Raw genomic sequence first — 27,635 nt, forward strand, 5'->3', positions numbered from 1 at the left:
TAACAACAAAAATAGTACCCTGGGCCCAGCACCTCATCAGGGGCTGCTTCCCATCTGCTTCTGGCAACTCTCCCTCCGCCTTGGGGCTGGGCACCCCTGCCTCCTACAACCCTTCCTCTGGAATGGCTTAGCTGAACCATAATGGGACCTGTGCACCCTCTGTGAAACCTTCCTGCACTCCACACCCCCAGCTGCACTCCTGTCTGGTCCCCCACAATCCCCAGGGTTGGCTTTTTATCTAGATCAAGTAACATTTCTATGCTATGAAAGCAGACATATCATAAGGTCCTGTCTTAGTAATGCAAAATGGACTAGTTATCAAGATCTCCAAAAAGCACTGAGGATGTACTTTGGTTTTAATTGCATGGCAGTATGGATCTTTTGTTTGGTTTCTGTGACACAGAGACCACATTTTCAAAAGTGGTCTGAATGTTTGTGACACTTGTTTGCATTTGGTGCCCGGCCACATGATTGGTGAATGCAAAGCAAATGCTCTTTGTGCTCAGATTGCAAGTTTTTTCATGGGCAAAACTGTGGGTTCTTGAACCCCATTGAATCACTCCCCTTTTGTAAAAAGAAAAGGAGTACTTGTGGCACCTTAGAGACTAACCAATTTATTTGAGCATAAGCTTTCGTGAGCTACAGCTCACTTCATCGCATTAATTTAGTTCCAGTAGTGTTGTACCAACTTGAAACTAGAACCATACACTGGTGACTGAAAACCTTTTGATGTGCCCTGCTACTTAAAGTTTGGCATCCAAAAGCTGACTTACAGATGTTTTATGTTGATACAATATATGTATTTATTACTAATGTTTGAAGTCTCATAATTCCTCTTGTGCACACTTTCAATCAGATACAATTTAGCTGGAAAACTGTTAGGTTTTCAATACGGGAGCTTTACCTTATGATATCACAGACAAAATTTTGAAGATTATCTCACTTGGGACAGAATTACCAATTTGAGGTAATTTCTGCAAGGCTCCTGCACTGTAAAATTTAGCACTACATCACTGCCAGTGAGCATTCTGTATAAATGTGTAAACAGAACGTGTGTGTGTGTAGATGAGCTACGTCTTGTTCAGATAACAGGGGTATATGTTCTGCTTTTCCACGATGGGAAAGGGAAGCAAAATGCTAGATTTCAGACTCCTGGGCGAGAGGGGAACCTATTCCTGCACCAGGGCCCTCTGGGCTTGGCTATGCCCCGCTGGCGAGCCTGTGAGGGGACGAGCCCAGCTGCTGAGGAGCGTGTGGGGAGCAGGGCACAGCAGAGGGCAATGGAGAGTGTTGGGGGCGATGGGGACGTGCCTTGGGCGAGCCGGGCCGAGGCAGCCCGCGGGGCTGTCGGTCACGCTGGCGCAGCCAGGGCAGACAGTGGAGCCAGGCGGGGCGCTGCAGGGGAGAGCGGCACTCGCCGGCGGCGGCTTGCGCCAGGTTGCTGGCTGTTTTTCCGGCCAGAGGCGGAGCCTGCTGGGGGATATATACAACGGGAGCAGCGCGGGGCGGCAGCACCCTGGGCCCTAGGTTCGCCCGTGCGAGCCGCAGCCTCAGCCCGGCCCCCCAGCCCCGCCGTCCGCATCGAGCCCCGGCTGCTGCCGCGTCCTCTCCATGGCCAAGCCCAGCCCGAGCCCCATCTCCGCGGGGGAGCTGCGCGGCCCGCGGACCTGCGACTGCGAGCTGGCCCTGCTGCCGCTGCGCCAGCTGCTGCTGCTGCAGCCCGACTGCTTCCAGCTGCGCGGGGACCAGCTGGCCGTGCTCCGCCCGCCGCGCCGCGGGCCCGCCGGCGGCTTCACCGTGCTCAGCGACGGCGCCCTGCACCACGACGGGCAGCGCCGCTGCCGCCTCACCGGCCACTTCCAGAGGTACCGAGCCCCGCCCGCTCCGGGGGCCTCTCCCCTGGGAGCCCCGTCCCGGATCCTCCCTCTGCAGCGCCCCGACGTCGCCTGCTGGGGTCCCGCCCCCCTTCCCTCGCCGGGCTGGGGACCCTAGCAGGGAGGCTCCCTGCCCCAGACTTCACCTCCCAGGGGCCCTTCCCCAGCCCTGTGCAATGGTGGGACGTTAGGGGACCGATGTGGGTGCTGTCTGGACTCCAAGAACGGCCACACCGGGGCAAACCAATGGTCCATGTAGCCCGGTATCCTGTCTTCTGACAGCGGCCAGTGTCAGGTGCTTCAAAGGGAATGAACCGAGCAGGACACCAGCCAGTGATCCCTCCCCTGTCTCTAGTCCCAGGCTCTGGCAGGCAGAGGCTAGGGGCTATCCCGAGCATGGGGTTGCGTGCCTGACTATCTTGGCTAATAGCCATTGATGGATCTACTCTCCTGAACTTATCTAATTCTTTTGTGAATCCAGTTATAATTTTGACCTTCACAACATCCCCCAGGAATGAGTTCCACAGGTTGACTGTGGTGGTGTGTGCAGAAATACTGCCTTTCCTTTGTTTGTTTTTAAAGCTGATTAATTTCATCAGGTGACCTCTGGTTCTTGTGTATGTGAGGGAATAAATAGCATTTCCTTATTTACCTTGGTCACACCAGTGTAGATTTTATAGACCTCTATCATGTTGTCTCTGTTCCAAGTTAAACAGTCACAGCCTTTTTAATCTCTCTTCATACTGTCTGGGCATGTAGCGCATGTCCAGCACTCCAGCTTCACGGTGCAGGGAGGACAGGGGACAAAGGGCCTAAGGTGAGTGTAAGTTATGCTCTTGTGGGAATTCTGCCCCACTGCATACATGCAGAATTCATGTCCCTTGCAGACAAATGACGGGGAAGGTACAAGAGCAGTCATGCCTCTCCCCAGCAGCACAGGTGCATAGCTTCAGGGCCTGGCCGGCGGAGAGGTAAATGAGCATGGGGCTAGGGACGTCCCAGCTACTAGCACCTACCATCTGCTGGGCTCAGCTGCTAGTCCTGGAGAAGTGGGGGAAGAACAGGACTTCCTCTTCTCTTGCAAGGAGTAGCTGGGTTAGACCCCCCCCGAAACCTCACCCAGCTACAGGAAGCTCTGCATCTCCTCCTGCCCCCATGGAGAAGTGATCACTGTATGGGGAGCTGCTCATCCATCTGCCCAACCCCTATGCATGCTGAACCCTGCCACTGCACCCAAGCCCCCATCCTGCAGAGCCCCCCCCCCCCCCGCATCCAGAGCCCTCTGCACCCAGACCATCCCCAACTGAGCTCCCCCACACTCAACCCCCCACTCAAATGCAGGGGTGCTGGAATAGTTTATATAGTGGGGGTGCTGAGAGCCATTGAACCAAACTGTAAACCCTGTATATAATGGAAACCCCTTCAAGCCAGGGGCTGTGGCAGCATCCCTAGTTCCAGGTGAAGGGCTCGTTGGGGCACAAGTGCTGGAACACCCTGACCCCCACCCCACTGAGCCCCAACCAGCTGCACGCAGACCCCCACCCCATCAAGTCCCACTCCGCCAGCACTCAAACTCCCCACCAAGCCTCATCCCCCACATCCAGACCCCCCCTCCTGCACTGAGCCCCAACCAACTTCACCTGGACCCCCCTGCAGAATCCCATTCCCCTGCATATGGAACCCCTCAACGAGCCCATCTGCATCCCGATCTCTCATACACCTGGGCCCCTCACCAAGCTGTCTACATCCAGATCATCCCTCACAGAACCCTCTCACCCCACACCTGCATCCCCCCACGTTAAGCCCCTCCACACTCTGATCCTGCCAGACTGAGCCTGCTTGTTCCGCACATGGATCAGGGCTGGACGTGCGAGACTCTGTCCCTCTCGCTCACTATTTTGGTGCGCCTGGCATAGAGAGGTAGGGCCCCAGGGTGTTTCTGGGGCAGTCCCAACCCTTGCACTGTGTCAGGGTCAGGTGTAGCCTCATCTCCGAGTCTGTGTCCCGGGGTGCTGCAGGGTGATCTCCCACCTCTGTACAGCCAGTGGCTTTTGCTCCCTGCTGCCATGCTGGAGCCAGGGCCGGTTTAAGGCATAAACTAAGTTACAGCTCAGGGCCTCACAACATGAGGGGGCTCTAAGAAAAAAACTGACTCCATTTCAAATTTTATCAAAAATAAAGGCTAAATAAAAGCGATATGGGGAAAAGGTTCTCTTTAAATATAGATACATTTGTTCAAATATGACAAAAATATACACATCTGGCTACACACATACCCTTACCCTTCACTAATTGTTCATTATTGATAGACGGGCAGCCAGGGCTGAAAAACCCCCCTGCTAATTGCACTTGTAAAATTAGTATTTCTAGGTGTAAGTCTGCTATCAGCCTTCTAGGGCAGCGTTTTGTTGGCCAGGTGCTGCAGGTAAAATTCTGACTGTGCCTTCATAACTTATTTAGATAAATAATCTCACTGCTGATAAAATTGGGGAAAATGTGAGGCCAGAGATGGCAGTGTCGTGAAGCAGTCCTGCCAAGCTCATACTCGTATTGGATTTGTCCTAGGAGTGATGTCCTGTTTAGCGTCCCCCTTGGCTAGTAATAGCCGGAAGGCCCCCCATCTTTTGTTTACAGTCCAGCATGCACAGCCATATAGTGCCTTCACTCCTGTTTTCCTTCGTTTTCTTAGGTGTTAATGTGTTTTCTTCTTTCGATCTGTACATATGTACAATTGTGTATTTTAGTGCGCGTGCCATTTTCTGCTTCATGCGCTACCCATGCTTTACGTGATTGAGTCTGCAGGTGATCGTTTTATGGACTTGGGTCAAGTGGATCTTGAGGAGGATACATTTGTGTTGGCTTCCCTTCTTCCGTTTTCAGAACCTTCACAATAAATACCGAGAGTGCTGATGAAAGGATAGATAGAGAGGGTTTTGAGAGAAGTGAAGTGAAGGAAGATATATATCAAAATATTCTGAGTATGTGTACTTGGTGAGCAAGTTATTTCAAACTATGTACATATACAGTAACTCCTCACTTAACATCCTACTTATCTTGAAAAATACAACTTTAAGCGAAACAATGTGAAGCAAATCCAATTTCCCCATAAGAATGAATGTAAATGGGGGGTTAGGTTCCAGGGAAAAAATTTTTTGCCAGACAAAAGACATTCTATACATATACAGCAAACAAACAATTTAATACTGTACTCACCAATGATGATTGTGAAGCTTGGTTGAAGTAGGCGTGTAGCGGGGTCAGGATGTGGGGGCTTGCCCTGCTCTGCCTGCTGAGCATTCCAGCCAGGGATCGGTGTTGGGGCATGGGGGCTTGCCCCATTCTGCCTGCCCAGGGCTCCTGCTGGGGATTGGGGTGTGGCGGTGTGCCCCAACCCAGTCCCCGACAGGAGCACCGGATGGGCAGAGCCAAACAATGTTATAAGGGAACATTGCAGAACTTTAAAGGAGTATGTTCTCTAATAGGTCCACGACCTAATAGTGAAACAACATTAACGGGGAGGATGTTAAGTGAGGAGTTACTGTATGATTTATAGCGGTGGTTCTCAAACTTTTTTACTGGTGACCCCTTTCACATAGCAAGCCTGAGTGCGACTCCCCCTCCCCCCCCCCCCCCCCATAAATTAAAAACACTTTTTAGTATATTTAACACCATTATAAATGCTGGAAGCAAAGCGGGTTTGGGGCAGAGGCTGACAGCTCGCAACTCCCCATGTAAGAACCTTGTGACCCCCCTGAGGGGTTCTGACCCCCCCCCCAGTTTGAGAACCCCTGATTTATAGGCTATTAAAGCCTATAATATTATATTTGCTTAAATATAAGCTAGGTTTTCTCACTGCCTGTCTAGAGATTACCAGTCTTTTTTTTTTCCCCTGGTTAATTTTTTCCATCTCTTTTGTGCATGTAGCTTGTTGTCACTCTGTGTGCCCAAGGTGTTTACTTGAGATTAGTCATCGTGAGGGAGACTGAGGATAAGAGAAGCAAACGGGAAGAGAGGTCCGCTTTTCTTGTAGCATTTTCTAGGCAATTGAAAGTGACAAACTCGGTAGCTTATCATTTGAGGACATAATCAATGACTTTGCTCTCCAAAAATCACATTCATTTTAACACTGAAATTTAAAACATTCTTTTATGATGTGCAAACAGACATACTGCAGGTTGTATGACTTCCATTAAGTAAGCTGGTCTGTGTAACTTTAACTGCTTTTGTGTTGCTATAGGTATAAAGTTTTCATATCTATTCATTAAGAAATCAGATGAAAATGTTAATTTGAAACTATTTTATAATGCAAACAGGCATATTGCAAGACATTTGTTTTAGATAGATTATTCTATTTTTACAACTTTACCTTTGTATGTATGCAGATATAAAGCTTTCATCTTTATATATTCGATGTCCTTTCTATGATGATGATTTTTTTTTTTTACGGTATGGGGCCTCTTTACACTTGACCTATCTTAAGGCCTCAAAATGTCATAATCCAGCCCTGGCTGGAACCTTCACATTTATTTATTGATGAATAAAATATGCAGCATTTTGCAGAATTTTAAAATACTAGGTGCAGAATTTTTATTATTTTTGGCACAGAATTTTTAATATTTTGATGCAGAATTCCCTCTGGAGTAAAATTCAAAGAGCTGCAGCCCAGGGGGGAAAGGTGGTCCTACCTCTAAACCCTGGGTAAAGGGCACATTGAAACCAAATGAGAGCACCATGATCTCTGGCACTGGGAGGAGTGGAAGAAGGTAGCCATGTAGTTCTATGGAAATCTCTGTAAAATGGTAATAGAAAGTTATTGGGGTTTGAGTGTACAAATAAGAGCAGTGGTTTTGGATGGGGCCAGCAGATCTGTCAAATGGCCCTGTAAAGAGGTTAGCCGGGGCTTGTCCCTCTCCAGGGCAGCAGGGAGCCACAACACCTCACTACACACTGGTGATGTCTAGGGGGACTTAATCCGGCCACGGGCGTCTCAGTTGCCGCAAGGGCCACCAAGGGAAATAAGCACCGTAAACCCGGGCCCTAGGTCAGGGCGGGGCAACAGTGAGTCAAGTGATCAGGCCCTCAAGCAGGGGCTGGGCAGTAGCAGTGCACGAGTAGCAATAAGCCCAGGCCCCCGAAGAACCTGAGAGAGGGGGAGACTGCCACCCACGAGTTGTGTGGCAGGGGGACACAGGCCCTCCCACTCCACTGCGTCCCAGCCTGGGACCCTAGCAGTGGCAGAAGACCTGCTGCTATGTCAGTGGGGATCCTGGCTGCAACACACTGATATAGACTCTGGCAGTGCTGCAGCCAGACCAGGGTCATCTGCCCCCAGGCTACTTCCAAACTCCCGCTCGGGTGTTACCTGGGTCACGGTGGTGTCCTCTGGGTAGCGGGTGTGGGGCAGGTTGGAGGCATCTAGCCTCCCCGGCAGCTGTCTTCCCAGTGAGTTCAGAGGTCGAGCCTTTATACTTCCGGGGCGCCGCCTGACCCTCTGAGGGGCGGGCTCGGAGCTCCCTAGCTCCGCCCACTCTGATACCCGGAAGGGCTCGTCCCTCTCCGGGACGGAGGGGAGCCACACTGCCTCACTACAGGCCCATTGAAACAAAACAAACTTTTTTCACCAAAAGAACACAATACTTAAACAAAACTGCCTTTACAATGAGGCTGAAATGAGGGACCTCTAAATGAGCAGGACTTGGAAAGTTTGGAAACAGAAAAATTGCAGTTAGGTGTGTCAAGTCCAAAGCAAATTCTTAGCATAAAGGTAAAAAAAAAATAATTAAAGGTCTACAAAGTAGAAACCAAAACAAACAGAACCCCTGTTCTTGAGTGTTCAAAGATACAGAGGGACAAGGTGGGGGAGCTAATATCTCTTATTGGACCAACTTCAGTTGGTTAGAGAGAGAGGCTTTTGAGCCACACACAGCTCTTTGGGTTTGGGAAAGGTACTCTGAGGGTCACAGCTAAATACAAGGTGGAACAAATTGTTTAGCATAGGTAGTTAGCTCATATTCTAAAAGGGCCATTCAAGGTGGAGGGGTCCGTTAACATCTCTGCAGTCATAGAACAAAGAATAAGGGATTAGTGGGTTACAGATTGTTGTAATAAATCCAGTGTCTCTGTGCAGTCCATGAATGTTAGTGTCTAACACTGCATACAAAGATAAGCAGGGCAGTTATGGATTGCAGCGGACTTTGAATGGTACTTTGAGTTCCTCATTCCTAGAGTCTAACACTTCTCCCTCCCTTCCTATGTCCTGGTGGCCTCCCAATTTGAATCTGCTCCCAAATTTTCTGCACCTTGCATGTAGGTACCTCTATGATCCTTTTTCTGGGGGAGGAAACTAACCCAAAATTAGTTAAAAATAATTAGTGCAAAAATTAGATGATTCTTTCAAGTACAGAGGGAGAAGCACCTGCTCAGTGATTTGTTAAATTGGTTTGTCTCTTCTCAAAATTTAGGTTGCACTTGCCTTTGGAAATTAACTGGGGCCAAAATTGGGAAAGCTGAGTGCCTAAAGTTAGTCTCAAATCCATATTCAGGCGCTTAAGTACTAGTGACTTAATTTTCAAAGGTGTTGAGCACCTTGTGTTCTAACTTCAGTGGGATTTGTCAGTGCTCAGTACCCGTGGAAAATCAGGCCACTGTCTAAACTTGGACTTAGGATCCCAAATTTTGGCACCCAAATTTCTTACCTTAATGTGTTGTGAGTTACTTGAACTGTTTGTAGTTTTGATTTGGAGTTGATGGTTTTGTGTGTACTCACAATGGTATAAATGTCTAGTAGAGGCTCTTTATTTGTATCTTGTATGGTGCTGAGCATGCTAGCAAGTAACTGGTAATAGATTACAAACTCATAAGAGAAAAATAACTATCCCAACTCCACTGTAATACCCAACTCTCCACAAGAGGGATCTAAGCCAGAACTGTGACTCATGTGAGTGTGCAGCCTGTTCTGTTGCCTCCCAGCCCAGCTTTCCTGTATCTGTCCCACATCCTGCAGTGTATCCCTGCATGTTCCAAAAAGTGACTTATTTAGTTCTGGTAGGAAAAAGAAAGGGCGGGGGAAGAAAACTACAATCTCCTAAAACTAGCAAGACCAGGTTTACACTTCAAAGTTTTGCTGGCATAATTATTTTGGTTGGGAGAGGTAACTTATTGTATGACATAGCTATGCTGGCAAAAATCCTAGTGTAGATGCAGTTACACTGGTCAAAGAGTACTTTTGCTGTTACAGCTTTTTGTTCACTGAACAGGAATAATCTTATACCACCTATAAAAAAGGTGCTTTTGCTGTCCCAGTGTGGCTGTTAAGTATAGATAAGACCCATAGATGCTGGAACAGTTTGTCTAGTGGGGGTACTGAGACCCATTGAACCAAACTGTGAGCCCTGTATATGATGGAAACGACTTCAAGCCAGGGGATGCAGCAGTGCCCTTAGTTCCAGCGCCTTTGATAAGGCCCAACTTAATTATTTGAAAAACAAAAAAGACAACCCATGAGTCAATCTCCCCAAAAGCATGAGATTAGTTGTTTGGGTTTTTTTTTTTTTTAATCACATGATTTTAAAGCCAAATGTGAGGGGTTTTATTATTTACCCTCTGGTTATTGAGTCTTTGGGGTTGTTTTCCAATCTTTCTCTAACTATGAAGGCTAGAAACTTACTTATTTTAATGAAAGTTGAGAATCATTCATAATTTCATAATTCCAGAAGCAGAGACATTAAGGAAAACAGCTAATACCATGAGTTTTTCAAGCAAATCTACAGTATTGGCAGCATTTTCAAACAGTGATGCCTATAGGTGTGCATCTAAATTAAAATTGCAGCAGTTCTCAGCAGATGTTTTACTTAGCCCTGGTCTACACTACAAGTTTAGGTCAAATTTAGCAGCTTTAGATTGGTTTAACCCTGCACCCGTCCACACAACGAAGCCATTTTTGTCGACTCAATGGGCTCTTAAAATCGATTTCTGTACTCCTCCCTGACTAGGGGATTAGCGCTGAAATCGACATTGCTGGTTTGAATTTGGATTAGTGTGGACGCAATTCAACGGTATTAGCCTCCGGGAGCAATCCCACAGTGCTCCATTGTGACCGCTCTGGACAGCACACTCAACTCGGATGCACTGGCCAGGTACACAGGAAAAGCCCCGCAAACTTTTGAGTTTCATTTCCTGTTTGGCCACCGTGGCATGACCACGCAGAGTTCATCAGCAGAGATGACCATGGAGTCCCAGAATCGCAAAAGAGCTCCATGAGGGACCGAATGGGAAGTACTGGATCTGATCGCTGTATGGGGAGACGAATCCGTGCTATCAGAAAACTCCATTGCAAAAGACGAAATGCCAAAATATTTGAAAAAATCTCGAAGGGCATGAAGGACAAAGGCTATCACAGGGACCCGCAGCAGTGCCACATGGAACTTAAGGAGCTCAGGCAAGCCTACCAAAAAATCCAAGAGGCAAATGCTCACTTGGAGTCAGAGCCCCAGACATGTCGCTTCTATGATGAGCTGCATGCGATTCCAGGGGGTGCCCCTACAACTACCCCACACCTGTATGTAGACTCCTGCAAGAGAGTCTCATGCAACAGGGATGAGGATTTTGGGAACGAGGAAGATAGCGCACACCAGGCAAGCGGAGAAACCATTCTCTCCAACAGCCAGGAACTGTTTATCACCCCGGAGCCAATACTCTCCCAACCCTCCAACCCAGGCTCCTGGATCTTGAAGGCAGAGAAGGCACCTCTGGTGAGTGCACCTTTGTAAATATAATACATAGTTTAAAAGCAAGCGTGTTTAATGATTGATTTGCCCTGAAGACTTTGGATGCATTCATGGCCAGTACAGCTACTGGAAAAGTCTCTTAACGTGTCTGGGGATGGGGCGGAAATCCTCCAGGGACATCTCAATGAAGCTGTCCTGGAGGTACTCCCAAAGCCTTTGCAAAAGGATTCTGGGGAGGGCAGCCTTATTGCATCCTCCATGGTAGGACACTTTACCACGGTAGGCCAGTTGCACGTAGTTGGGAATCATTGCATAAGAAAGCATGGCAGCGCGTGGTCCCGGTGTTTGCTGGCATTCAAGCAACATCCATTCTTTATCTCTCTGTGTTATCCTCAGGAAAGTGATATCATTCATGGTTACCTGGTTGAACTAGGGGAATTTTATTAAGGGGACATCAGAGTTGGCCGTTCCTGCCTGTGGCTGAAAAGAAATCATCCCCGCTGTTAGCCACGTGGTGGGGGGAGGAGTGAAGCAATCATCCCAGAGAATTGGGTGTAGGAGGGGTTTAGTTGGGTTTGTGCTGCACGTTAACTCAAAAACATCAGCCCCTCCTTTTAAATGGCCAGTGGGTCTTTTTTCAATTTTAATCTCCCTTTTTTCCTCCTGCATCTGCAAATGTTTCAGTGCGGTGACTAGCATCTCCGTCCCAGAGGCTAGCGAGATAAGAAGGTGAAAAAAACACACTAGCGATGAAATGTTCTCTGAGCTCATGCAGTCCACCCAAACTGAAAGAGCCCAGCAGAATGCGTGGAGGCAGACAATGGCAGAGTCCAGGAAAGCACAAAATGAATGCGAGGACAGGAGGGACGCGCAAGAGGATAGATGGCTGGAGCAACCAGAGGTGGCGGGATCAAGAGGAAAGGTGGCGGCAGCATGATAAAAGGAGGCAGGATGCAATGCTGAGGCTACTGGAGGATCAAACTGATATGCACCAGTGTATGGTTGAAGTGCAGGAAAGGCACAGACCACCCCTGCAACCACCACTGTGGCACCCACCTCCCCAAGTTCCATAGCATCCTCACCTAGATGCCCAAGAACGCGGCGGGGGCCCTCCGGGCACCCAACCACTCCACCCCAGAGGACTGCCCAAGCAACAGAAGGTTGGCATTCAATAAGTTTTGAAGTGCAGTGTGGCCTTGTCCTTCCCTCCTCCCCTCATCCACCACCCCACCCCACCCCGTGCTTCCCTCCTCCCCAACCCCTCCTGGGCTACCTTGGCAGTTATCCCCCTATTTGTGTGATGAATTAATAAAGAATGCATGAATTTGAAACAACAATGACTTTATTGCCTCTGCAAGCGATGATCGAAGGGGGGAGAGGAGGACGGTTGGCTTACAGGGAAGTAGAGTGAACCAAGGGGGCGGGTTTTCATCGAGGAGAAACAAACAGAACTTTCACACTGTAGGCTGGTCAGCCATGAAACTGGTTTTTAAAGCTTCTCTGATGCGCAGCGCGCCCTGCTGTGCTCTTCAAACAACCCTGGTGTCTGGCTGCGCATAATCAGTGGCCAGGAGATTTGCCTCAACTTCCCACCCCGCCATAAACGTCTCCCCCTTACTCTCTCAGATATTGAGGCACACAGCAAGCAGTAATAACAATGGGAATATTGGTTTCACTGAGGTCTAACCAAGTCAGTAAACTGCGCCAGTGCGCTTTTAAACTCTAAATGCACATTCTGCCACCATTCTGCACTTGCTCAGCCTATAGTTGAACAGCTCCTGATGACTGTCCAGGGTGCCTGTGTATGGCTTCATGAGCCATGGCATTAAGGGGTAGGCTGGGTCCCCAAGGATAACTATAGGCATTTCAACATCCCCAACAGTTATTTTCTGGTCTGGAAAGTAAGTCCCTTGCTGCAGCTGTTTGTACAGACCAGAGTTCCTGAAGATGTGAGTGTCATGTACCTTTCCTGGCCATCCCACATTGATGTTGGTGAAACGTCCCTTGTGATCCACCAGTGCTTTCAACACCATTGCAAACTACCCCTTTCGGTTTATGTACTGACAGCCTTGGTGAACCGGTCCTAAGATAGGGATATGGGTTCCATCTATGGCCCCACCACAGTTAGGGAATCCCATTGCAGCAAAGCCATCCACTATGACCTGCACATTTCCTAGGGTCACTACCCTTGATATCAGCAGATCTTTGATTGCGTTGGCTACTTGCATCAGAGCAGCCCACACAGTAGATTTGCCCACTCCAAACTGATTCCTGACTGACCCGGTAGCTGTCTGGCGTTGCAAGCTTCCAGAGGGCTATTGCCACTCACTTGTGAACTGTGAGGGCTGCTCTCATCTTGGTATTCATGCGCTTCAGGGCAGGGGAAAGCAAGTCACAAAGTTCCATGAAAGTGCCCTTACGCATGCTAAAGTTTCACAGCCATTGGGAATCATCCCAGACCCACAACACTGTGCGCTTCCACCAGTCTGTGCTTGTTTCCTGGGTTCCAGGATGGCCAAATTGCCGGGGCCTGTGCTTTGAGAGAAGTCTGTGTCTGTCTTCATCGCTCTCGTCACCATGCTGCCGTTGCCTTCTTGCCTGCTTTTGCAGGTTCTGATTCTGCATATACTGCATGATAATGCGCAAGGGGTTTACAATGCTCATAACTTCCGCGGTGATCTGAGCGGGCTCCATGCTTGCCATGGTATGGCGTCTGCAGGAGAGCAGAGTTGCAGGGAAAGCAGTGGTTGGATGACCAGTTGTGCAGTCCTACTGCACTGTCTGCTGCCAGGACACAACAGCTGAGCGGGCTGCACACTTGCTGTGGGATGGCGAGACAAGAGCAGCCAAGCAGAGTTGCAGTAGAAGCGGCCCTGCAAGACCACTAGGAGAGCAGAGTGCCAACGGAAGTGGTGGATGATGACGGTCATATAGAGGACCTGCGAGGTGGATTCATAGCATCAGGAGAGCCGAGTGGCAGCGGAAGCAGTGGATGACGATGATGGTTAGCAGTCCCACTGTACCGTCTGCTGAAAGCAGTATGGCGCTCACATGGAAAAAAGGCGTGAAACAATTGTCTGCCGTTGCTTTCACAGAGGGAGGGGCGACTGACAACATGTACCCAAAACCACCTGTGACAATGTTTTTGCCCCATCAGGCATTGGGAGCTTAACCCAGAATTCCAATGGGCGGTGGAGACTGTGGGAACTGTGGGATAGCTACCTACAGTGCAACGCTCCAAAAGTCGATGCTAGCCTTGGTACTGTGGACGCATTCCGCCAACTTAATGCGCTGAGTGCATTAGTGTGGGGACACACACAATCGGCTGTATAAAATTGCTTTCTAAAAAATTGACTTCTATAAATTTGACCTAATTTTGTAGTGTAGACATACCCTTAGATGCCTAGCTTTAGCCACTAGAGTTTGAAAATGTTGGTCTACATCCTCAATGAACTAACTGAATCTTGTTCAAGCCCCTGCATTTCTCCATGGTTTTATGTGAAAGGAAACTTGAATAGTAGAAATCAAATTGGATTTTTTTTTAAAATAAAATTATGCTTAATAAGAATGTACTCTACAAAGAGAGTAGCTGCTAATGTTGTAATTGATTTTTAACAGGGATGTAGAACTCACCAGCCATCAGGATTATAAAGACTTCCGAGAAACTATACTAAGCAGACCACTAGTATTCTTCACAAATGTCAGAACAAACTATTATTATTCCTCAAAAGGTATGTATGTTATATAGTTCCTTTTCATTATTCGTGTTTAGACTCGCTTGATTAAAAATAAAGGGTGAGACAGATCCTCCAGTTGGTGTAGATTGGCATAGGATCTGGCCCATTGTGTTGTTCTTTTGGGATACAGTGACAGCTTCCATTCTAATACCATTTTCAATTGCTTATAATTTTCAGTTGGGCTAAAATGTTTTACACCCTTTTTACAAGGCATTGTTTCCCAGAAAATCCACAAAATATGCAGCAGTATTTAATTTTGACAGTTTGGGTTTTAATACTTTTACCCCCTATGGTAGTGGGTTAGAATTGTGCGCCACTATGCGTGCACAGAATTCATGCCACCCCACAGATTTCTTTGCTTCCCCACAACAAAAATTACTTTCCAACAGGGAAGTAAAGGGAAGCTGCAAGAGTGGTCATGCACCTTTCCCAGAAGCCTGTGCGCATTGTTTTAGGCTCCCACGGTAGCTAGTGGAGAGGTAAATCACCGTGTTGGGGGAGGATTTGGGGACATCCATGGGCGTAGTTTGGAAGGCAGAGGGGGCATTGCCCCCCAGACAGAGGCAGGACATGGGGGGGGGTCACATGCCACTGTCCCCCACCCAAATTCTGAAAGTGCCGAACTGCCCAGGGCTTGCTCTGCTCAGCCTGCCAGGAGCGGGTGTCGGGGGCTCCATAATTCCCATGCTGCGCCTCTTTTCCCCCCCACCCCCATCCTCCATATCCCCTGGCACACTTCCGGCTCGTTCAGCGCTTCTCCCCACAATCTGGGCCCGGGCAGGAAGCGGAGGACATGGGACAGGGCAGTTTCTCTCCTCCCTGGTGAGGGAGGGTGGGCACTCTGGCTCGCTGATTGCAGCTGGATACAACCCCCTGGGTCCTAGTGCCAGTCATCTTCCCCTCCTACGTATGTGCCCTGTGTGACCATTGTCCTGTTTTAGGTACAAGGGTGAGTGCCTCTGGTGGGGGAAATGGGGTAAGGGGGTGGGAGAGGGCCAGGTGAAGAGAAGGGATGGGGCAGGTGACAATGGGGAGAGGAAGGGGGAGGGGATGAGGTAGAGGGCAGCTGCTGTACTTCTTGGAAGTGTCAGATCAACAGCCTTCCTCAAGGCTCAGTTCTTTCACCGATGCTGTTCAACGTGTACATCAACAACCTGCCAGCTACACTCTCGTGCAAGTTTATCTCTGCCAATGACATCTGCGGCTGCTCCCAAGCTCAGGAATTGACACGGCTTTGAATGATGATATGAAGCTCATGCCAGACTATTGTAGTCGACGGTGCCTGCAGCCGAGCTTTTCCAAGGCCATTTCTAGTGTATTTCATCTGCACAATTCAAGCACAAGCCACGAGTTAAATGTGTTCCTCAGTGGCCAACACCTTCAGCATGAGCCAAACCCGGTTTACCTTTGTGTGACATTGGATAGGTCACTAACATACCGCAACCATTTGAGGAAGATGGCAGCCAAAGTCTGTGCTCTGAGCAGGTTGTTCTGAAAATTGGCTAGCTCAACCTGGGGTGTGAGCACCTGGATGCTTAAAACATCAGCCCTTGCCCTCTGCTATTCAATAGCAGAGTACTGTGCTCCTGTCTGGTATCACTCGTCTCACATGAGGCTGATCGACCTACAGCTTAACAAAGCATATTGTTGCCAGGACTTTATGGGCTAATCCGTTGCCACAGCTACCAATACTTGGTAATTTAGCACCGCCCCGTATTCGCTGCGAGAAGGTCTCTATCATGCTGCTGGCCAAGATCTGTGAGAATAGCAACCTGCCTTTGTAATTTGACTTCTTCAACCACCCGCCTCCTGGCCTGTCTTCTAGATGTCCTTTATGGTGATTTATGCCACCGCAGGACAAGACTGTGGAATCTGCTTGGCACAACGTGTGATCGGTGACAGCAGTCATTAATCACTCTCTCGTCACTGACCCAACCACTTGTCCACCAGGTTTTGATCGGCCAAGGCACCTGTGGTCATCTCTGAACCGGTTTCGAACAGGACAGGGCAACTGTGTGGCCAATCTCTTTAAATGAGATTTTTCTAATGACCTACAATGCAGCTGCGGTCAACTTCAGACTGTCACATATCCTTAATGGGTGCCCACAGACTGACTTCGACAGTGGGGCACGTTGTGCATACGCATAGAGGGAAGTGGGGGAGGAAGGGGCATGGGATGAGGAAGAGAAGTGGATAGAGGAATGGGGGTGGGGGGCGCAGGGGAAGCCGGAGCCTGGCATGTGTCATCCCCTCGGTGGCAGCCGCTGGGGCTCCCTGTTAAGCAGGTCCATCCCCTGCACTGGCAGCCTAGGTACCACTCGAGGTAGGGGGAAGGGAGCCAGTGAGTCAAAGGATCTTGCATCACCCCCATCCCCCAAGATAGCCATCAAACTATGCCTATGGGGATGCCCCAGCTGGTGGCTCCTATCAGCGCTGGGCTCAACTGCTAGTCCTGGCTGGGTTGGAGGCGGCGGAAGGGGGTCTTCCTCTTTCTCTGCACAGAGCAGTTGGGGCTGGGTCAGACCCACCCCCAGAAATCTCCCCCCATCTACAGGAAGCTCCTCATCCCTCTCCCCACCGTTTCCTGCACCTTCAATCTTCTGCTGTAGGGGTAGGGGTCACTGTATGGGGAGCTGCTCCCGCATGCATCCAGACATCCCCCCACCCCGCCTGCCCCAAGAAGCCTCACCTCTTGCACCCAGAAGCTCCCCATGAGTCCCTGTGCATTCAGATCTGCCCCCCACCACCCCGCCGAAGCTGGACTCCCCCACTGAGCTGCCCACACCCAGATTGCCTCTCACACCACACCTGGATCCCCAGCACACTTGGATCCTGCTGGGCTGACCCTGCCTGCCCACACCTGGTGCACTTGGCATAGAGGGGCAGGGCCCTGGGGTGCTTCTGGGGCAGGGTTGGGTACAACCTCACCTCCTAGTCTGTGTGTGGGGTGGAGGCAGGGTGATTTCCCACCTCTGTGCAGCCAGTGACCTGTGCTCCCCACTGCCATGTTGGAGCCTTCACTTTTATTTACTGACCAATAAAATTTTCAGAATTTTTAATTTTTTGGCATGGAATTCCCTCAGGAGTAGTTATTATATAGGTGTGGATCCAATGGCAGCATGGCTCCCTAAAGAGCGGTGCAGACATACATATATCAGGGTCATCGGAGAGGATCAAATCTGTTACCTTTGACACCAAAACCACAGGCTTCTAACATGGAGCTAAAGGAGTTCTCCAGTATCTGCTCCAAATAGCTGTTCAGACTTTACCAGTTGCTGGGGCTTGCTACTACAGGGAGATGTGATCACACCATTTATCCAGTTGTTTTATGTGCATTAACAGACCTATGTGGGGATTCTTGCACAAGGCCTGCCTGAACTTTATTAGAAGAAAATTCAGCCAGTAATATTTGGGATATGGGTAGAGAATGGTCTAAATCAGTGGTTCTCAACCAGGGATACTCCTGGGGGTATGTAGAGGTCTTCCAGGGGCTACATCAACTCATTTAAATATTTGCCTAGTTTTACAACAGGCTACATAATAAGTACTAGCGAAGTCAGTACAAACTAAAATTTCATACAATGACTTGTTTATACTGCTCTATATACTATACACTGAAAGGTAAGTACAATATTCATATTCTAATTTATAATTATATGGTAAAGATTAGAAAGTCAGCAATTTTTCAGTAATAGCGTGGCTGTGGCACTTCACTATTTTAGGTCTGATTTTTGTAAGCCAGTAGCTTTTAAGTGAGGTGAAACTTGGGGTATGCAGACAAGTCGGACCCTTGAAAGGGGTACAATAGTCTGGAAAGGTTGAGAGCCACTGGTCTAAAGACTTCAGTGCATGTTAATGAATATTGCTGATGTCAGATGTAGGAATTAGTGACATTTTAACTGTATCAGTTTCAGAAAAAACGTACGCATTTATCGTGAACACACGACATCCTAAGATAAGAAGACAGATAGAGCATGGAATGAACACAATAATATCCTCAGTGTTCGGAGAAAGTTACAAACTGCGGGTGAGTCCTGGATATGTGCTGTTAATAAGATACTCAAAGCTGTTTGTGCTGAACATTAACTTTCCTTTTGGCTTGTGTGAGGCACAAACCAAAATGGTTTCTGGAGGAAACTTGCAAATAAACAGATGTTTTTTAGTTGCCAAACTCAAAGTTCTGTGTTTTGGAGTGGTTTTTTTGTTTTGTTTTACATTCCTAGCAAGTAAGTGTCAAATTTTGCCCTCATTTATTTTTAATCTGATGAAGTTAAAAGCATTCAATGGATCCTATTGAGCAGAGGACATAAAATATTGTTGTTCTTGTGAGAGTACCCAAAAGGGTAACCAAATTCATTCCTGCAAATGAAGCTAATCTATAAAATACTGTGAACCATAACAACATTATACCAGTCTATTTTAATGTTGTACATAATGTGCATTGTAAGAGACCATTCAAGATGATGTGGCCAGTTATCACCTCCGCAGTCATAGGACAAGAAAGGGGTGGTTAGTGGGTTACAGCTTGTTGTAATAAACCACAAATCCAGTATCTTATTACCACTGATTGTGATAGTCTGTAATCCACTAACCTCCCCTTTTTTGTGCTATGACTGCAGAGATGCTAACTGGCCATTTTACCTTGAATGGGCTCTTATAACTTGTGTTAACGAATTATGCTAAACAATCTGTTCCACCTTGTATTTAGCTGCGACTCTCTTGAGTACCTTTTCCAAACACAGAGGAACAGCTCTGTGTAGCTCAGAAGCTTGCCTCTTTCATCAACAGAAGGTGGTCCAATAAAAGATATCACCTCACCCATCTTGCCTCTGATATCCTGGGACCAACATGGCTACAACAACACTGCAAACAATATGTGAGCATTTAGAATCATAGAATCATAGGTAGCCTACTCCATTTAGTACTATATTTCAGCTACATCATGATCTTTTGCAAAGCGTGGATTACCAGATCTGCAGATGAAGCTGGTTGTGTTAGGCATTTCCATCCCCACCAGGCCCCCTCCATCCCAAAAAAGGAATACGGTCTGACTAAAAGTGGGTGGAAACATAAAGTAGCACTAGTCCATTACAGTGTAACAGAAAAAGATGACTCAAAGGAATACAATTTGTGTAAATTACATGTCAACTTTGGAATTCAACTTAGTTGGAATTATTTATGTCTTTCACCTCCAGATGTGTAGTCACTAAAGCCCAGATCCGAAGGTATGTACATGCCTAATGGCTTTTATTTAAATGTACTTCACTTTGCAGATGGCCCTGGGAGAGATTTTCAGATCTGCACTTCAGAAACACATGATCAATTAGCTAATTGCTAATAAAGGGAGTTAAGTGCCTAAATTCTTTTGAGGATCTGGGCCTAGCTAACTATATATCAGGTTACATGTTTCTTCATATCTGTAAGAAAAATCAGAGATGCAAAATTATTATAGGGGGTGTTATGTGGATTGCAACAGTCTCAAGAGGACTTAGAGGTCATAAAGCAATAAATGAATTACATTGAAACCTGACTGTAGCATTTTCTTCTGAGACTTGTTGAATGTTACTCCAGTATTGCTTAACGTTCTGTAAAGGAAATCAGTATTCATTTTGTTCAGACCAACATTCTGAATTTTCAAAAGGAAAAAAGCATATCTAATGATGAATGAACTGAAAAGTATATATCTTTTTAAAACTTCCTCTGGGATGAAAACATTGGCATAGTGTTCAACTAAGTGTTTTATACCATCATGTGTGAGCAGCACTTCACAAAGCAAATTGTGTATGCAAAATGTGTGATGCTGGGTCATGCATATCTGATACTTAGGCTAGGTTTACATTAAAAAAAGATTTGTTGCTATAGTTACAACGGCAAACTCCTCTATGAAAGATGCAGTTTATACTGGCAAAAAAATGCTTTTGCCAGTGCAACTTAGACTGGCTTGGCAAACTAAATAACCTATACTGGCAAAACACTTTTGTGCTGGTATAATTGTATCTACACTAGGGCTTTTGCCAGTATAGAAATGTCACAAAAAAATCCCATACCCAACCAGCGTTGCTATACTGGTAAAAGTTTCTAATGTAGACCTGGCCTTAGACATTATTCCTAGAATTTCAGAAATATGTGCTCTGCGTGCATGAATAAATTATGTGTACAAATGACTATTTAGATGTCTAATAGCCATTTGTGCATGTCATTTTTGCAGTTGCCTGTACAATCACTGTAATTGCATGTGCACGTTTTTCATGCACACATCTGTATATGCAATTCAGAAAATGTAGGCTCTGATAATTAGGTTTGCATTCAAATATACTTTTGATAATGCTGTCCCTTGCTAGGAAGACAATTAATATCCTTTCAGGGAAGAGAACTTCTAAGAAGTATATTTTGTGCTGTGAAGCCAGAATGAGGCACTAGGAAATAGTCTATCCCCCAAAATAGGATTAGCTATTTTATTAGCAATTAGCTAGTTGATCCTGTGTTTCTGAAGTGCAGATCTGAAAATCTCTCCCATGGCCATCTGCACCATGAAGTACATATTTATAAACGGGTAAGATCTGGTTGGTCCTATTGGGATCCAGGAAGTGGGCGGGCGGAGCTCGTCCACTACGAAAGGAGCCCCCCCCAGCCTAAGGGGGAGATCCACAGGGCCTGGAGAGCCAACTAATTACGGGGGACAACTAATGAAAAACAGGGACGGGAGTGCGGTCAAAAGAGATCTGGTTGGTAGTAGGCAGTCTTCATGTTCTGCAGAAGTCTGCTAAAATATGTGGTTTCAGCACATTTTTTACTGAGAAGACCATGGTATAGTCATGAGCATGGAATTTGAGCTTTAACTTGAATTTTTTTGCTGCTGTAAGATTAGACGCTTGTCAGGCTAATGTAGTTTTCACCCTTCACTCTTGTCTTCGTGGCGCAAAAAATCTAGGACAAGTGAAGTTTGTCAGGTTAACGTTTTAAGGATGAGGAAATTCTGACAATACAGATATAGGCCATCTCTAGGGGCAAAAAGGAACTATAATCATAGGAGTTCAGTATTCAAATATCTCTTCGTGCAACTCCCTTGCCCATTATATTAAGTTTATTTGAAAGCATCACTGCACCTGCTAGTATCGCTAGGGTCACTGCTTTAACACTCTTTCTGCACCGTCGCTGTGTCCCCCTCTCGCCCCAATCACAAGGAAAGCAAGGGGAAAGTGAGTCAAATGTCAAAGCAGTGACGCTAGTGATAGACAGCTGTGTGGTATAGGGGATTAGAATGCTGCAGGGTCTCCATATCTGCAACTGCAGATTCAAATTCTATGGGTAAGTTTTGGGTTTTTTTTAAATAGGATGTCACATCTAAAGTATAAGTTGTAAGCTCTTTGAGGCAGAGATCATGCCTTACGTGGTTTTAAACATTTAATTTTTTTTTTTCCCTCCAGTTTGATTTCCAAGAAGTTGTCAAGAGTTTTTTCCCTCCAGGAAGCCATTTAGTTACCGGAGAAGACTTGAGCTTTTCCTATGAGTTCAAATCTGATGCCCTGTTTGATTTCTTCTATTGGTTTGGGATCAGCAAAAACACAGTTGCAGTGACTGGGAAAGTTTTGAATTTGTCCAATACCAGTCCGGAAAAGAAGGAAATAATCACTATGTTTCTAGAAAAAATGAGTGAACCTTATGTCCGTTTGAACAGTTTTTCAGACAGAAAATTCAGTGTTCCCTTGAGGTAGGTTGATATCATACAAGACAAAATCCTACTGTTACTGCTTTTTAATATACTGTAACTCAACCCCAATTATTTGAACTCTGATTATCTAAAATCCGGATTATACAAAATTCAGAAATGTCCCCTGAAACAAATTCTGGATGTCTGCAATTCCATTTTTTAAACCAGCAATTTCAAATGTCTCCTACATCATTTCAATAATTAGTGTGTACCTTCAGTTAAAGGTGAAGCTGTGCAGTGAGCAATGTAAAACCAACATCATTTAGCATATCTTTGTGACACAGAGAATGATTTTGTTATATACAACACAGGGCTTTGAAAAACCAAGCTCAGGTAATATTTACTCTTAACACTTTTCCTGCTCTAACCCATGCACGTATCATTAAAATCACTTGTATCACAGCCTTTAGAGGAACAGCCGTGTTAGTCTGTATTCGCAAAAAGAAAAGGAGTACTTGTGGCACCTTAGAGACTAACCAATTTATTTGAGCATGAGCTTTCGTGAGCTACAGCTCACTTCATCAGATGTATACCGTGGAAACTGCAGCAGACTTTATATACACACAGAGAATATGAAACAATACCTCCTCCCACCCCACTGTCCTGCTGGTAATAGCTTATCTAAAGTGATCAACAGGTGGGCCATTTCCAGCACAAATCCAGGTTTTCTCACCCTCCACCCCCCCACACAAATTCACAGCCATAATTAGAGTGCAAGTTCTTTGGCAGAGAGGAGGGAAATCATGGCATGATTTATTTGGGCTGCAAAGGAATTTGCACATTTTTTGGTGTTGCATAAATAATTCTCTAAATCCAATAATCAAATGCCCCATAACCAATTGTCAACTAGTTTGTAAAAAAATATTTCATTGTTATAAGACTAAATTTGTAAAAATGTTCACCCAAGTTGAGTGCATACAGTAGGTAATTGTCCATGCTATTGGCAGGTTCTTTGTGTCTCCTCTGCAATCCTTTCAAAATGTCCTGCTTTTTTACAGGATGGCATGACTTGTGCACACATACCTGCAACCCACAATGTCAGCTGTAGACAGCTGAAATAAAACTTTGTTTTGGTTAATTACAGAAACTGGAGCTGTCTATGAGCTTTAATAGTGCTTTCCTGTGTTTTTTGTAGGTTTATTATGATTAAGATTTTTAAAACATGATATTTAAGAATACTTTGTGGTTTTTTAAAAGAAAAATAGAAATGGATGGGAGTTTCTGCTTTAGGTTATTTTGAGGGACTGGCTGTCCCCATCTCCTCTCCTCTTGCTTCCTTTATCTCCACCTTTTTTCTTTTTTGTCTTGTACCTCCTTTTCCTCTCATCTGTTCCATACTACTTTTCCCAATTTCATCTTTCCCTCCTCTTCTCTTCCCTTTCTTTATACTCTTCTCAGCCTCCCCCACTTTTCTTTAAAAAGAAGCTCTTTAACTCTTGACACATTAGAACTATAACCACTGTATCAAAAACCAACAGGAGGATAAGGAAAAGGAGATGGGAGAGAAGCAAGAAACAGCTCCACTTTTTTGCCAATTTGTAACTAACACAGTGACAAACTAATGCTCCTGCTCATAATGCACAAATAAAACTAAACCCCCATCTTTCTGGATTGTCCAGTGCTTTAGCCTTGGCTACATCCCAACTATGCTAAACCTTCTAACCTTGTTGTAAATGTGTCCTGAGCTTGGTTACAGCTGAAAAGTGAACAGGGCCTAAAGTCTCCTCTGCATTATCCCCACAGCACAGTTAAAACATATTCCATTTTGTGGCATACATGGGAACTTAACCATACCCCTAAACTGTACTAAGTCAAAGGCCCCATCTATGACAGAGAAACAGTTTTGACAGTTATAATTAAATTCTTTAGCCTATTGACTTGTCTTTTCGAATATATTTTGGAGCTTGGTCTGTGAATATTGTGCTGAACTATGTTCTAATCAGGCTAAAATTATTCTATCTAGAGAATTTAGCCTAATTCCCTCCACAGTTTTTGAATCTGGCTAGAACATGGCCCAGATATAGCCACGCAGTTCAGCCTGATCTATTAGAATGTGGGCTGAGATTCAACAGAGCTTAACAACCATTGTCAAACTTGTGTGGTTTTTTTTTTTTTTTTTGAGGACCTCTGGATATTCCCACTTGTGGGATCTGGCACCTCTGGCACTGAACTACCTTGAAAAGCTGCATGCTCTTGTATAGAGAGTAGGGTGACTGCGTCACCATCTCACAGGAACACTTGTGGAATCCCCAACAGACATGGCTTTTCAAGGCAGTTCTGCAGCTCAGCAATTCAGTGGTGTCAAATCCCACAAGCTGTGAATACCAGAGGCTACTCTTGAAGAACAATTACTGGTAATGACAGGTTTCAGAGGAACAGCCGTGTTAGTCTGTATTCGCAAAAAGAAAAGGAGTACTTGTGGCACCTTAGAGACTAACCAATTTATTTGAGCATAAGTGAGCTGTAGCTCACGAAAGCTCATGCTCAAATAAATTGGTTAGTCTCTAAGGTGCCACAAGTACTCCTTTTCTTTTTGCAATTACTGGTAAGCAACCTTTCTTTATAGAGGAGATGAGGCTTTAAATATGTGAAATACTACTAATTGTCCAGCAAAGGCTTTTTATCCCAAGAAGGGAAAATTTTTCCCCTCCTCTTAACTTTCAGTGGGAGTTGGGTGTCTAGCTGCCCTGTGTGCTTCTGAAAATCTCCCTTAATCTCCTTTTTGGTGCTCTAGAGCACTCAGCTTCTTTACTCTTCAAACTTGTAACTAAATCACTTCTTGCTCATGCTTTGGTGGTGAGCCTTACTGGTTTGTTTATTTCTTAGTAGGCTTGTTGTAAACCATGCTCTTCTTACTATTTTTCAGATTCGGTAGATGCTTTTAACTGCAGTCTGACACCACAACCATCTTTAACAAATCCTCCTGTGAGAATATGTTGAACCCCACGAGTTCAAGAATCAGAAGGAAGACCAAAACTATTCATGAAATTGGTATAAAAATCATAAGACTTTCAACTGAGAATGCAAATGCACATCAATGCATTGCAGGAGCGAGAAGTTTGAGAAGGGAGGAGTGAGGGAACTCTTCGTTGTTTGTGTCTTCTAGGATACCAGGAGGGGATTCTGCTCTGTTCTTTACTCTTCCATCCCCCAGCATGATCCTCTTTCTTTTGAAAAGGGCATCTCCATGGGAAGCAGAGTTGTCAGTGGGTATTGTGTGGCTCCTCCTTTCCTCTTTCCATAACACCAAGTCTGTTTGCTTACTACTGCAACACACACTGAGTACAGAACTCTTCTGTGATTGCTACTTTGCTTGCTTTGCCTAAACGCGGATGACGAGGTGATTAGCATGGTTCTCCTGAAGACTTGGCAATGTGAGAATAGGTCTCAAATTGTTGGTTAGGAAACTTATCACAGTGTTCCAGTAAAGATCCAAGTTCGGCCCTGTTATCGCTGGCTGTGGAATCATGTTTAAACACCTTTTTGCTGCAACTTCTGAACTTTCTTACAATTCTGGCCAACTATGTTAAGCCAAACAGTCTTCATTAAAAAATGTTTAAAACTGTTCTTTGATCCCTGTCCACACAAGTAAGCCTAGCAGGGTTACAAACTAGTTTTGCTGCAATCTGTTTTGATCTATGTTTAAGTGTATTTTTAAACATGTTTCTGAGGCTGGTCAAGACTTGAGGACTGACAAGGTTGTTGTGAATCTAGAAGCTGGGTATAGTATCAAAGATTGTTTTCCGAGTCCTGGGAACCTGAGGTCCAACTGTTGATCTAGAAATTTGAGGATGGGGGAATAGAATCTTGTGGTTAATGCAGAGGACAGGGAATCAGAAGATCAAAATTCTGTTCCCACCTCAGCCACATGCTGCTTAAGCTCTCTGTGCTTCTATTTCCAAAAATATGTAAAATGGGAATAACATTTAATCTCTCTCTCAGGAGTGTTGAAGCTTCACTGATGTTTGTAAAACCCTTTCAGAGCCTCCCGTGGGAAGTGCTAAATGAGTCCAATGTTGCTATACTTGTACTTTTTTTAAAGTGGTCTGGGTATGCTGCTATCTCACTTGGAGATGACTGAAATCTGACACTACAAGTTATGCCTTGAAGCAAGTACACTATCTTCTGTTACAGTAAACCAGTTAGTAAAAATCCTAAACTTGAATATTGTTACTTAAATCACAGTGTGTTTTGTTACTTAAAATGTTTTCCACTTATTGCTGTTCTTTTACAGGTAAAAAAATTTCAGTATAAAACCCATCAGTAGTAATAAATCTCTTTCCAAAGGAGGCTTTAACACAAAACAAGGCTGTACATTCACTTTAGCTCTCATAGTTTGAGATTTATTTTTTTTATTATCTGTAATTTGTTAGTTTGATGTCTTCATTTATCTTGTGCATTTTACTGGTAATATTTAAAGTGTCAGATGGGTCATGACTTTAAAAGCTTTTTAAAATCAGCCACTGTTAACAATGGTTGAGCCATACATCATCTCCCCCGTTGAATGATTGATCATGGAAGAACTTCTTAAGAAACAGCTGCATACAGTACACATGGCTCCTGAGATTAAAATGACTGACATTCTTGATGACTTGGTGGAAGACTAAATTTCAGTGTATTTTGTAGACACTTCCAGATATTGGTGAGAATCCACATTGCCATAGACACTGGGAGCACCCTGGTAATTACGTTATGAATCAAAGAAAGACTTATGATAGCTGAGAACTTGTCTCTCTGCCACAAAATTCTTTCTTTCCAGGATACCTGTAAAGCAGGCCTTGGAAACTGTATTAATAGCAATCTTACATCTTGCAAAGTTTAGACTGAATAACAATATGAAAAATGGGATTCTGAATTTTAATAAGTGTTTTCAATTATGCAATTTGACATGGTGACAGCTGGCCCTGGTGACTAATTTTTTTCTATATGTATGGTGTCTGAATAAAACTGACTTTAGTAATAAACCTAATATACCATATCCTTTATAATCAACATTGTCATGAAGTTCTGTATTTTACTGCTGGCCTTCGTGTAATTTTATTAAGCTCATGCATACTGTACAGTAGTCTTTTTATTCTGTTTGAAGCTGTCTATTACTGTATATACTTGCTCAAATACCTTCATTTTGCTTGTTCAGAAAAATATGTGGAGTGGAATAATACTCACATTGTTAGAATACAGCATTAAATGTTGCTGGACTTCTCATATAAAGGGACTAGTCAACAAATTTTAAATATCTTTTAAACTAATTTTAGACATTTTCTACTATTGTATATGACACAAATATTTTGTACATTTTTTGTACTTCTGTTTAAAATGTTATTTCCAGTTCTAAAGATTTGTTTTTAATGTATGATTCTACCTTTGTAGGCATGTGCCAAAATTAGGGCTTTCAAGTGATTAAAAAAATTAATCGCACTGTTTAAATAAATGGTATTCTATTGTTCAATATTTTTGACGTTTTCTACATTTTCAAAGATTTTGAATTACAACACGCATACAGTGCTCACTCTATATTTTTGATTACAATAACTTGCACTGTAAAAAAACAAAATATTTTTCAATTCACCCAATACAAGCTGTTAGG

The 27,635-nt window shown here is 45.2% G+C and overlaps 1 protein-coding gene and 1 long non-coding RNA gene across 2 annotated transcripts; one reads left to right on the top strand and one right to left on the bottom strand.

Annotated features, from left to right (window-relative positions):
• The first annotated feature begins 1,335 nt into the window (after positions 1-1,335).
• On the top strand, positions 1,336-27,497 carry MEDAG (mesenteric estrogen dependent adipogenesis). Its single transcript, XM_048846884.2, has 5 exons — positions 1,336-1,865; positions 14,219-14,331; positions 18,246-18,364; positions 21,765-22,048; positions 24,915-27,497. The coding sequence occupies exons 1-5, from the start codon at positions 1,612-1,614 to the stop codon at positions 24,931-24,933; spliced, it is 789 nt and encodes a 262-aa protein (XP_048702841.1). The 5' UTR covers positions 1,336-1,611; the 3' UTR covers positions 24,934-27,497.
• On the bottom strand, positions 4,100-7,326 carry LOC142071896 (uncharacterized). Its single transcript, XR_012668109.1, has 3 exons — positions 7,237-7,326; positions 6,560-6,663; positions 4,100-4,780 (listed from the first exon to the last, which is right to left on the bottom strand). It is a non-coding gene; the product is annotated as an uncharacterized LOC142071896 (long non-coding RNA).
• Positions 27,498-27,635: the final 138 nt, after the last annotated feature.

The sequence above is a fragment of the Caretta caretta genome, chromosome 1 (genome assembly GCF_965140235.1).
Source record: "Caretta caretta isolate rCarCar2 chromosome 1, rCarCar1.hap1, whole genome shotgun sequence".
NCBI lineage: Eukaryota > Metazoa > Chordata > Testudines > Cheloniidae > Caretta > Caretta caretta.